Raw genomic sequence first — 12,239 nt, forward strand, 5'->3', positions numbered from 1 at the left:
TAGATTTAAATATTATGATAGCTGATAGTTATTATGCAACAAAACTTTGCCGAAGGATTTTATTTATTTCATTGAATTACCTATAAAAACAGCCAGTTCATGTTTTGCCAAGTTTAGTGGAAGTGTGGTTTCTTCTTAGTAAATAAGCAATTTCTGTACCACTATCCCGACATCTTATTGGACGATCTAGTGCAAATATCAATTTTGACGAGGCATGATGTCATTATTATCACTTGTACCAATATTTTGTCATTTATACTACGGGCTAAGATTAATTACGATAATTCGATCGAGAGTAATTTCAACACAATAGTCAATATTCATGGTGTACAATGTAGTTGTAACTTTCCGTTAAATTTTATTAATTATAGCAACTCGTTCTTACGAGATAAAAGCTGACGGATGGTTGACGGACGGCATTCACAGAATTAAGTCTTAACATGCATAAAATATAATATGATGCCGGTTCCTTTAGGCGTGTTTTTCAAGGGACATTCTTGAATTTTTTATTTCTGGTGAGAGTGGAAAACGTTACGATGAAGACGAAATCATCATTTTCAGAAGCGTTGCGATAAATATTTCAAAGATCATCCTGGCATTAATATATTTATGCAAACATTCACATCGTGTCCTGTGTTCCGCTGCGTGATCTCATATCACTGCAAACGCACTCCATTTTCCCCGGACTTGCGTGTCGCAGGTACAAAATAATTCGAATTTCGGTTTGCTCATAAAATAACTCATACACTGCAACCGTTCCTGGCTTTCTTCGGGAAACTTGAGGCTTTTTTTCCGGCAGATCTAACAAAACCGAACCCATACGGGCCATGCACTGGTGGATGACCGCGTTAGAAAAATCCCCCCTTCGCAGTGCGCCGCTAACGAAATACCCACCACCTCTGCGGGCTGAGGCTAGGTACCCTTAAACAGATTCGGGTAGGGGGAATAAAGGACGTTGTGCCGGGTGGGAGAGGGGAGACGAGTGGGGTAATAAAGGAGAGCAGGAGCCGAACGAAGGTAGCCAAGTTTTTCGAGGGGGTCCTGAGGAGCCCCAGCTTCCCCTACCACTAGTTCCCCTGTTCACCGTACGGCGTCGCGGCGACCGCGGCTTATTTAAAGGCTCCGGGAGCAGAAACGGCGCCCCGTTTCATCCGGCAGCGCAGGCGTTGCTTGCACTTTTTAGAACCGAGGATTTTTTTATTCAAATCCGAAGTCATGTGCAGGGGGGAGTAAAGACAAAAAAGAGAGGGGGGCATCTTCCACACACGAGCATAAAGAGTTGTAGATCTTCGACAGTGTGTTTTAGAGACTCGTTTGTTTCTTAAAAAACCCTCATCGAAAGTGCCTTGTTTCGCCGACACTGTGAATACCTGGGACCACAAATAAACGAGTGCAACTCTTCCTGGTAAGTCCAACGTTTACCGAAAGCAAAAAATATATATATGTACATATATATATATGTGTATATATATGTATACGTATATATTTGTACCTCCGGTGAGATGATGGAAACCGAACGTTTTCGTTCTATTTCCTGCGCGAAACGAAATCCCATAGAGATATATGCAGATACTGTGTGCGAGGAACGGAGTATTCGAGCATAGGGTCCCACATCTCGTTGGATTTTCTTTTTCCCCCTCCCCTATTACTTTAAGTTTCCGATGCCGGTGTTTCACGCGTGTGCTATGAATCGCGATTTCCGTTGAGAATATGTATTTTTTTCTGTGGCGTGCTGATCGATTCTGCTGGATCTGTGGCTTGGGAATTTCGACAATGGAGGAAGACACAATGAGTGAACCGAAATCCGACAGAACGGGAGGAGGTTGAGATGGAAGGAGAGAGAGAGAGAAAGAGAGAGAGATAAGAGGGACAGAAATATGTGGAGAGGTAACGAGGAATTTAATGGCCGAAAGGCCTTGGTCGCCTTGGTTACGCCCGAGTGTGTTGAACAGTGCTTTTCACGTGATTTCAAATTACCCGCCCTGGACGAATGGATTATATTAAACATCTGGCTGGCTCATCGTGCTCTCTTAAAGAAATGCATGCGCGTGCATTAGATTGTGTCTCCGTTTCAGGCAAGAGATCACGGGAATAATCGGACGAAGTGCTCGTTCTTCCGGAATGAAAATATGCTTGAACGTGGAATGACGGACTTAGAGAAAGTGTTGCGCATTAGGGCATGGATTATGAAAAAAAATTCTCGCCGGAGCGTGCCTCATGTGAAGTGATAGTTTTTTTAAAGTGATGAGTGCAATTACCACCACGGACTCTTTCGTAAATTGGATTATAATCGTTGAGAAACGGCAGAGTTTTTGTGATCGATGCTATCAGTTCGCATTGTAAGATCGAAAGATATTTGTTTCCAGCATATGTTTTTGTGCATTTCAATAATCGACATTTTTATCAACTACTCTGATAGAGCAACGTGCTTTTTGCTACGCCGTTTATATGGCAGTATTATGCTAGAGCATAATTTTGCATTGTTTATTCTTTTATAGCTATCGGATAAATTATACATTCAAATTAATTGCTCTAATGCTGGAGTTTAATACCCCCGCTAGATCATCTAAAATCTCATCCTGTAGCATCCAATGTTTTTCTTTAACTCATGGCTAATCTAGCTAGTTTGTATTGTTCATTTGCAGGCGATTTCTGAGCCGTGAGCCTAACGTTAGAAATTAAAGATAGTGGGACGTGGTAAATTTTGAAAAGTTTTCCACTCATCAGCAACTTAATTAACATTAAATGATTAACACTTCCGCTCATCAAGCGGAAGATATATTGCGCTTGATTTAACCACAGCGGCAGGAATGGACTCAGCTAGCGCAGGAATTCAAAAGAGCAGCTCCTTTGTCAGGGGAAAGAGCGCAGATTTATAAATATTGGAGAATTTCTAATAAAATGTACACGACCGACTTGAGAAGTGAATGCATATCATTATGACATCAAATGACGCATGGCGTATATGTTTTTTTTCGAGAGCCGAGTTTTGATAATAATCACAGTGCGGCCCGGCCAATAAACGGTATCAAAGTATACGATTTGCTTTATTTGGAGAGTTCTATATTGGAGTAGCTCGCTGGGGAGAGGAGGTGGGGGAAGAGAGAGAGAGAGGACTGGAAAAAGATGGGACGCCTTGGGACTGAGGGGAGGAGGAGAGTTTGTGGGAGGGGGCGAGATGGCGGGGGGCCGGAGAAGAGGTGGTGCCCGGGGAGGGGGGGGAGGGGAGATTGGAAGGAGACACTCTTAGGACCTGCCTGGCGCGGTTATGCGAATTTGTCACCGGCCACCTACCGGGAATAGCCACGGATTCGGGGTGCAGGAGGTAAGGGAGATCGCCGAAGGAGAAAGAGGGGAGCGGCGAAGGCTCGGTTGGGAGGAAGAAGGGTAAAACTCCGTTTAAAAAAAATACATAGCACCCATCCCTTCACCCTCTCTCTCGCCAACGAAGCCAAACCCCTTTCTGCTCCCCACCCCACACCCAAACACCCCTCCTAACTCCCCTGCATTAAACCAACCGACTCCTCTCTCCTTCCCTCCGCCCCCCCTTTATCTCGACCATCTTAATCCCCCCCCTGCATCCTCCTCGCAGTCGCCGCCGCCAAACACCGAATCCAACTTCCCCTCCATCCTAATTCTCCCCCTCCTCCAATGGTGTGCCCACCTCTCTACGCCACCTCTCCCTTCCCCCACTCCACGCCTCCTCCCGCCCCCCTTCCCGTTCCACCTCCTGAGACCCCTAACTCTCTTCCCTGGCTCCTTCCGCCGACCGGCGGCTCCTGCGCTCTTGCCAAAATAATTAAAAAAGACATGCTGATGTTCGTGCTAAAACCGTCCGCTCCTGGAACACGATTTGGCAACGCAGTCCTTATCCAGGGCCGAGATCCAAAAGGCGTCCCTTCCACTCCCGGGATCTTTCGCTTCTACTTCTCCTCCTCCCACCGTACCTCCGACACAGCCTCGTCTACCTCCTCGCTCCCGTATACTTGAAATCTTTTCCTCCTTTCCCCGGTGGGACGTCTCCAATCCCTTGAGAAGTCTCTTCTGTTAGTGGTTCGATCTAAAGAATGTCGACCGTGGACACGTGAAAGACCATATTGATCCGCAACAGGTAAATTGCAGAATATTTCCGTGTGCCACTTTTTTTTCGTTCTCTCCCAGTGGACGTTTTTGGAAAAGTTTTGTGTTAGGGTGATAAGTGTGTGCTCCATCAAAGTGCCGAGGAAATTTTCCGATCTTCGATGTGTCGTGTGGCTGTGGCGAATATGTTTTTCGCATTTCTCATCGGATTATTTTCATTCCAGCTGACTTTTAATTTTCTTGGTGTGTGTTGAGAACTTCGATGAAAAATAGCCTGGGTATATTAGCCTAGCCTAGATCCACGGAAATTTCCCTATCGATGGAAAGATCTACGAGCGAATACTAAAAGTATTTTTTCAACATTATAATATAGATAGTATGATTTTTTTAGTTGATTACTCTACAGTAACAACTACAGATACAGTATTTGGTTCACGCATCAATGGATTCGGCATTCTGTTCGTAATAGACTTTAGACAGCAATAAATACAGCAATGGATGAAAATCGTATTTTTTGTCGGATACGAGGATTTACCCTGCAATGAATTGATTTGGAATTTATGGTTAATAAAATATGTAATGTGTGAAATGAAGCTATATATAATTGATGGAAGGTATTTTTAAATGCAAACGTACACGTATTCCGCTCAAACGTTGCTTATTAGATGGAAAAAGCTCTTTTAATTTAATTATTCGAACTCTAAAATGCCCACATGAAGTATTTTGCGTAAAGTTCTCGCGAACTAAATATTTATAGTTCCCGCTACAAGCCAGCATTTGCGGTTCGCTAAAAATAAGGCGATTTTCAGATTGCCACGTGACAAGTTATATCCAATCATATTATTCCACATGCGAAGAAGGATATTACAGTCAGTACGGCGTTCTTACATCATAATAACAACTACGCCAGATAACAAATTAATGAAATAAGCATATTTTATTTATTTTATAATTATGATTTCCTTTAAAAGGAGTAATACGTTTGAAATAGGTTAAGCAAAAGACATATGATCGCTTTTACCGCGATCTTCCGCCAGATGGGGGAAGTGGTTGCTCGTAACGAGCGAGTTCACCAGGCCGCAGCAGTGAGTACCAATCTGTGGCAACGTAGGCCCTTTAGGCGTAAATGTTAACATGTCATGTTTGTGGAATAGGTTACACCACTGCATTCCGTTATATTATATATGATTGTAATTATTAGGAGACAATTAATTTAATAGTTTTGGAAAGATAGACCAGCGTAGTTTTTCTAGTTTGTTAATCGTGAACAAGGAACAAACGTTGCGGCGTGTCGGTTTCAGTTACACGGTGGGTTTTTCAATATCATTTCCGGTTTTATGGTTGATGCCTGGGTATTGTTCTTTTGATTCCTGTGTTTTACTTTGTCTTTCGAGTCCTATTTTGGTGGTTTTAAAAATTGGCAAGGAACTCTCCATGACTGTTGAATTATTTAAAAGTGGTTGATTTGCAAACACGAGTTTGTGGCTGTTAAGATTTTGTTCAAAGGGTGGATTTCATGAATGATGTGGATTGTTAAAATAAGGGAAATCATATGTCCTTACGGTCTGTGAAGTAATTTTTTTCAAATGTCGCGAAATTTTGGATTTTTTAATTGTAATTCATACTTTGAATTAGTTCTTGCATGAATTAATACTGAATTTTTCCTGGTTATTTGCAGTTTGTTATCCTACTGTCTTCATTTGGTGTTCTTTTAATAACCCGGAGTGAAGCAGTAACCAAGACTGAAGAGTACATTTTTTTTAAACCCGTAAAAACAGTGGGAAGCCATGGAAGACGCCCACTGCAAAACTGTGGATGAAATCCTCTCTTACTTCAACGTCGATCCTGAGAGGGGCCTCACCATCGACCAGGTGAAGAGTAACCAGGCAAAGTATGGGCCTAATGGTGAGTAGAATTTTACATATATAAATGAAATATATTCCCAAAGTGTTATGTCCTGCCCTCGTAAAAGGATTTTATGAACTTCTATTATTTATCTATGTTCTTACGTGATCATATCTTTAAATATTTTAAACATACTTGAGAAGAAGAAAATGTGTACATTTTCTTCTTATTGTTAGATATCATGTAAAACCACTTATGTTAGTGGCATTATGACTTCAGGTTTAGTAACATTGTAACACTTTTGTAACCTTTCATTGCAACTCTTTGAAATATTGAGCAAAATGGGATGCCAAGAATATCAAAAACGTGTCCTGTGTGTGTGTACTAAATGCTTTTTTCCTCCAACAAACCGAGACGTTTGTTTAGAGGGTTTTATAAATGTGTGGGTAACACTATACCTCAACTAAAGTTTTGACGGTTTTCTAAGTTTTGAAAACGCCCGCTATTTCACAGTATTCGTGCATATGTAGGATCTGGAATTATTGACCGAAAACGATGTTAAATTTAATTAATTGCCTAGAAAATTGAGTATTCGTACAACGCTACCCTTCATATTGTATGCGATTTCCTTAAAAAGTTTTATAATGCGATTATGAACTAATAATGACGATGGAAAATATGCTACACATGCATGCCAGTACAACGTCCATGGTTTTCATATATTTCCTAGCAGTATTCAGTTTTATTGAGATATATTTAGTGCCACTGCTCACGAGAAATTGTCTGTTTATATCATAGGGTTTTCATCATCACCCTGGGTCAGTTTTAAATGAATATTGGTTTTTTAAAGATAGTACATGCTGTTGGATTCAATAAAATGAATTGTTGTGGTAAACTTGATGGCAGAATACAATTTCATGTAGGTCTATGGTTTTTTCTGCTTGCCATTACTAGTTATTCTTATTACAGTCTTATGCAAGTCTTATTACATTCATTTTTACTTATTTTAATAATTCTATAACAAGAGCCCACCATTCCTTTTAAAGTTTTTGACCCTCGGTACAATTAAAGCCTATAATTTTCTTTTTCTTACTTTGTTGCCTATTTTATAACATTTGGCATTGAGAATGTTCTAACTTTCTTCAAATTTAGTTAAGATTTCCCAATATATTTTTTGGCTTATGGTAAGTCCTATTTAATCTATTTATCATTGTCACAAATGGTAATAGTCTCTTGGAAGATGTATATTTGTTTTTCCACTTCACATATGGGCGAAATCGTAATAACTTGTTCGTAGTTCATAATACAGTGCATATGTTGATGGTTTTTAGGAGAATAAAGTTAAATTAGCACACAAATCAAATTGTTTAGAATTTTAGAACAAAATGCATATTTGTTTTGCACCCTGCTGTTCATCTTAAATAGTAATGTTGGCCAATTTGAAAAATGTAATTATTCAATTTTTAGGGATTATCAGTCAGGTTTGCCTGTCTGACATTGTTATGAAGAGGGCACTCACTTTGTGCAATTATGTTTTTCCCAGGATCCCATATTTATTTGTTTATAATCAACATTGGCCCTTGACTGAATATTTTATCATGTGTGTTTACATGCATTCAAGTATTCACTTTCATGTGATAGCCTGTGAAAACAGTTCAAGAATCAATTTCCTTTCTTGGATAAAAGCCTCCCAGCATAAATACTGTAAGCGCAAAACCTGCAATGTATCATTTACAACAGGCTCAAACTCAATGCTCATTTGCAAAGTCCTCTTATTGGCTTTGGATAATCTTAGAAGTGCAGGAATCAAGGCTAAAGTTTTAATTTGATGACAATGTAATTAATTCGATGTTTTCTCTATTCTTATATTAGATAGTTTGTATTGCTGACCAATATTCTGCTGAGAAAATTCACAGCTCATATTTATTTTCACACATATTTGCAAATATACCTGATTTCACCTTTTCAATAAGCAATATAATGAAGTTAGGCATCACAAGCTTTTAACGGTGGTATATGGGGTTTTTAACTATTAATTTTTTGATGAAACTTAATATGTGTGGCTGTTGCTTTTGTGCATTCTTTCAACCTGCCATAGTATTTATTTTCTGCGTATGAAATGAAAGAGTTATTTGTTGTGAATTAGATACAGGTAAAGCTAAAAATGCTGTAATGATAGACATGAGAGCACATCCAGGTGAAAGAAGGTTTTAATATTATCTGTCTAAAAGTTATCTTAGGTAGTGGTAAATTTAATATCCTTGGTCAATCAATTTTGGTTACGATAGCTGATGTTTTGATATACTTCTCTGGAATGATGTCTAGCTGATGATTTTGCCTCTTTGATGAAACCAGTTGTTCTTAAATAAATTCTGAAAATAAGTTTCTTTTGCCCATAAGTAATCATTTGCCAATAGGCTCTGTGAAAACAATGATGGATAGTTAAGTATTTCAAGCATTATATGCAGATATTTTCGTGAAAATATGATCACACTTGTTTTTATAGAAAGTGAGTTATTAAGTATCCCTTTAAAACTATGGTTTTATTCAATTTATGTTCAAAAATGTGTACGCTTTGAAGGTACCATTCACAAATGAATTTTTATTACAGAGGTAATTGATATTTTCAAGTTTTCACTCTTTAAAAATGATGCTCCATTGCTTCTTAAAAGAAGTCTTGATTTAGATTGTAAATTTTTTTTTATTTTGTCCCTTCAAAGCTGTATTTAGGTCTTTTAAGTGTTGACCTTTGTGGTAACACAGCTGCTAAATATTTTCATCATTATGATTGAAATATAATGCCAGTACTATGCTCTCTTCTATTACAATGGAGGAGGAGTTTGAGTGTTCATGTGCTTAAAATGAGCGTTTTACTTGAATATTGGTCATGAAGAAAAGCGAATTCTCTTTAGCAATGTAAGATGAAAGTTGTTCTTTGTTCATCATTTTGATTTGTCCCCTAATGTCGTGAATCATTTGTGCATAAGCATGTTGGGACGTATTGAAAAATATGCACTCCATCCATGCTATTTGTGCCATCTTTCCTTCTGAACTGTAGTTGTTCTTAATTGTTAACTTTGAATGGGAGTAAGGATGTTTCTCACTGGAATTCTTGAAATTTTTTGATGTTCTTAATATTTTGTGATACATTTTATGGTCGTCCATCAGAATTCTCTGTGGAATTTGCTCTTGAAGCATAGTTTTAAGTATTTAGGTTCATTATAATCATTGATCAAAGGACTTAACTGGTCGGAATCATAGAAAATAATTCAGGGATTCATATTCTTGTCTTGCCATTGTGAATGGATGCGAGTGAAGTTTTGTTTTAACACCAATTTCCTAGCTGGCCTCAGTGGAATATTTATTGCAGAGAGAATTTAACCATTATGTTAGTATGTTCATCGAAGAACGACAATTGCTATTTGATAATCATTTTTATTTCCTTCACTCTAGGGCTTTAATAGGATAATTGATTTATGTAGCTTGTTAAGTACCATTTGGGAAATGCAATGAGTGGCATCATTGTTCCACTAGTCAGCCAGAACTACTGTTGCCGTCAGGTAGTAGTAAATAAAGAGAGCAGACATATTTCTCGACGATAACCAAGATTTCATTAAATTGACGACACATAATTATTTCGTTTTATTTTCGATCGCCCTCGATTTCCTTCACGGAGATGTCCCGAAGAATAGAATTAACGTGCAAGTGCGCAATCAAACTTCCTGTTAGATTAGCAGGCTGTCAGAGAAAATGTTCCTTAGATCTGTGGTCGCGTGTTGTGATGCCGAATGGTACGCGTTTGGGTTGTTGTACTAGGTTCGGCTCCCCCGCCCCGTCACTGGCATTGATGCTCAATCCCACGCACCTCCCAGTCACCCTCCCCTCCTATATCAACCTTCCATTTCCCTCCCCTCTCTTCTTCTAACCCATCCATGTGAATTCGTATTCCGTTGCGCCTCGCCGATTCTCTTTTGTTTTTCCCCGGGCGGTATTCCGCCGAGCTTCGGGTCGCGCGTGGCCGATGCCCGGTGTCGTCGACCAGCCCTCCCATGGCTCTCAGTCAGTCGCGATGCGGCGTTTCCCACCGATAAGTTGCCCCGATCATCCTCTGCCACCACTTGGCATTGGGGAAGTCGAAATACGCGACTTCCGCGCATCTTTGCGCCCGTTTCGACCTCCGTCGATGGGCCGTGCTCCCCCACCATTTTGTTCGTGTCTTCCATGTGGATGGGAAGAATTTATTCGTATTTTCTCTGCCGTCGGTGTTCCGTCCCCGGACTTCTTTTGAGTTCTTTTTCGTCGTCCTTGTACTTAAGTCTCACTCCCTGCTGTTGGGTTCTACCGTGCTCAGCTGTTAGCCTCAATCGGTCTTTCCTGAGAAGACGACGGAGGAATAGATTAAAACGAATGCATTTTTGACCTGTTTTCATGGCTCCAGGAAGCCCTCGCCGTTACACTTTTTCACAGCCCCTGTCCCGGAGGGCGTCAATCTGAACCTTCATTGACGGAAAGTGATAAATGGTTGGTTGCCTGCGTGGTCTATGGTGTCCTTGTACGTTTTTTCTTTCATGATTTGGGCTACTTGTTCAAAATTACCTGATGTCGTGGTTTCCTCGGAGGACGTTTCGACCTAGACGTGTGTGTTCGTGCGTGATATTTATTTCCCTCAACAAATCATATTTGTAACTTCTCTTGAGTCGTAATACTTCCGTTATCGTTCCCACGAGTTTGCCAAGGGGCGACCAATGCCACAGTTATTGTCTTCAGCTAGCAAGGTAGCGTCACAATTGGTTTGCATTCATAGATAAGGGGATGATGAATGATGGCATAGCCGAAATACTTGTTATATGCCCCCATTTGGTCGCGCGCGGAGAGCAAACGCCACCAGCTGTATGTTCTCGACTATTGTTTTTTTCCTCCCTGGTTCTCCCGACTCTTGTCAGAAGTCCGCGTTCGAAAACGATTTTTACTTATATCAATCTCGTTCCCGTGGCAGTGGGGTCATTTACCTAGTTCAGCAAAAGCATGCTATGAATCCCCCCCCTCTTCCTCCCGTCACGTACTTGGTCGCAGGCTATGGTATTTTGTTGATTTGAATTAATTCGTGAAGGTAGGTAACTTCGCTCTTTTGTTTAGCGCATTTATGCAGTGAATACTTAAGAAGTAGGTGTCTTCTTGGAATATATATTTTATGTACTGATGTAAATCCCTAACGACGGGCTGTCTCTTTCGTTTACGAATAATTTGTTTTTATCTTCTCGTCTAATGTAATGGGAAAGTTTGCGATTAGGGCCGATCCAGCTGAAATCGTGGAATTTAGAGTTTTATTCCTCCCACCCGTCTATCAGTGCAATTTTCATCATTTTTTGTGAAGGTAATTTTCATTACTGGTGTTGTAGGCATTTCAGATGAGTTTTTTAAAGAAAGTAGTGTTTCGTCACCCGAAAATTACTAATATTTTCATGATCCGTGTAATGGCTGCATAATAGTATGTACACTTCTCTTCAAACGCGTCAGTCAGTATGGTTAAGGCCACCTTACGTTAGGTATGTCTACACAGATTCGCTTTTCGGCTTCTAGCAACCTCTTGAACCTTTTTTAAACAGTTTATTCCTATGTAAAAAGATTTTTGAGCTTAATTCTCACAGGTTGGCTCATATGGAGAAATTAGGAGATAGTCGGAATTACTGCCCCAAAGTATTCCTAGATTTAATGACTTATTCCGGAATATCATTTTCATCTTTCGTAACTTTTATCTCTTCTTCTAAATAGAATATTGGCCATGGCTGCTCACCTAATTCTTATTTCATTAGTGTCTGATCTGTTTGTTCACTGCGTGCGTACTAAACATATGCGTACAAATATATATATCTGTTCTACCTCATTTTTCTTGGCTGGTGTCGATGTATCCGGTGGCAACTATTTTCTGCGACCCCTCGCCGATGAACTTCTAAGCTTGCTAATAAAACTGAAATATTCGCAGCAGTGCCTAAATTGGTCAGAATGGGCTGAAGTGAGTTTAAAATTGACTGCTCACGGTTCTACGGTTCCAGGACTCGCGAAGCATAGCCATTGTGCGAGTGAAAATTAGTTCCACTGTCGTCTTCCTCGGACGCTCCAACACGGTTCAGGAGCGATATCGCCCTACATTCAATTGCCTGTGGTTGAAAGAGCTAGCCGGTGAATCCTTCGTTTCCTCCGATCTTTTTTAAGGATTCCCGTTAAAAATCACGCCGCCCCCTGATCCCAAGCATTCGCAATCTCTCCGTCGGCCACCGCCCAGTCTCGTCCACGTCTATAGGTCTCCGGAGGCG

The 12,239-nt window shown here is 40.3% G+C and overlaps 1 protein-coding gene across 3 annotated transcripts in view; it reads left to right on the forward strand.

The window, feature by feature from the left end:
* Positions 1 to 1,134: 1,134 nt before the first annotated feature.
* SERCA (ATPase sarcoplasmic/endoplasmic reticulum Ca2+ transporting SERCA) overlaps positions 1,135 to 12,239 on the forward strand; it is a 97,298-nt gene continuing 86,193 nt past the window's right edge. Inside the window, exons 1-2 of one of the 3 annotated variants that reach the window (XM_071582492.1) lie at positions 1,135 to 1,405; positions 5,759 to 5,985. In XM_071582492.1, the coding sequence (XP_071438593.1) occupies positions 5,868 to 5,985 (118 nt within the window). In that variant the 5' untranslated portion in view covers positions 1,135 to 1,405; positions 5,759 to 5,867. Of the gene's footprint in view, positions 1,406 to 3,933; positions 4,112 to 5,758; positions 5,986 to 12,239 lie in introns of those variants that run through there. The other 2 variants (XM_071582494.1, XM_071582493.1) reach the window with 2 other exon arrangements.

The sequence above is a fragment of the Hetaerina americana genome, unplaced genomic scaffold (genome assembly GCF_022747635.1).
Source record: "Hetaerina americana unplaced genomic scaffold, ioHetAmer1.1.p SCAF_115, whole genome shotgun sequence".
Taxonomy (NCBI): domain Eukaryota; kingdom Metazoa; phylum Arthropoda; class Insecta; order Odonata; family Calopterygidae; genus Hetaerina; species Hetaerina americana.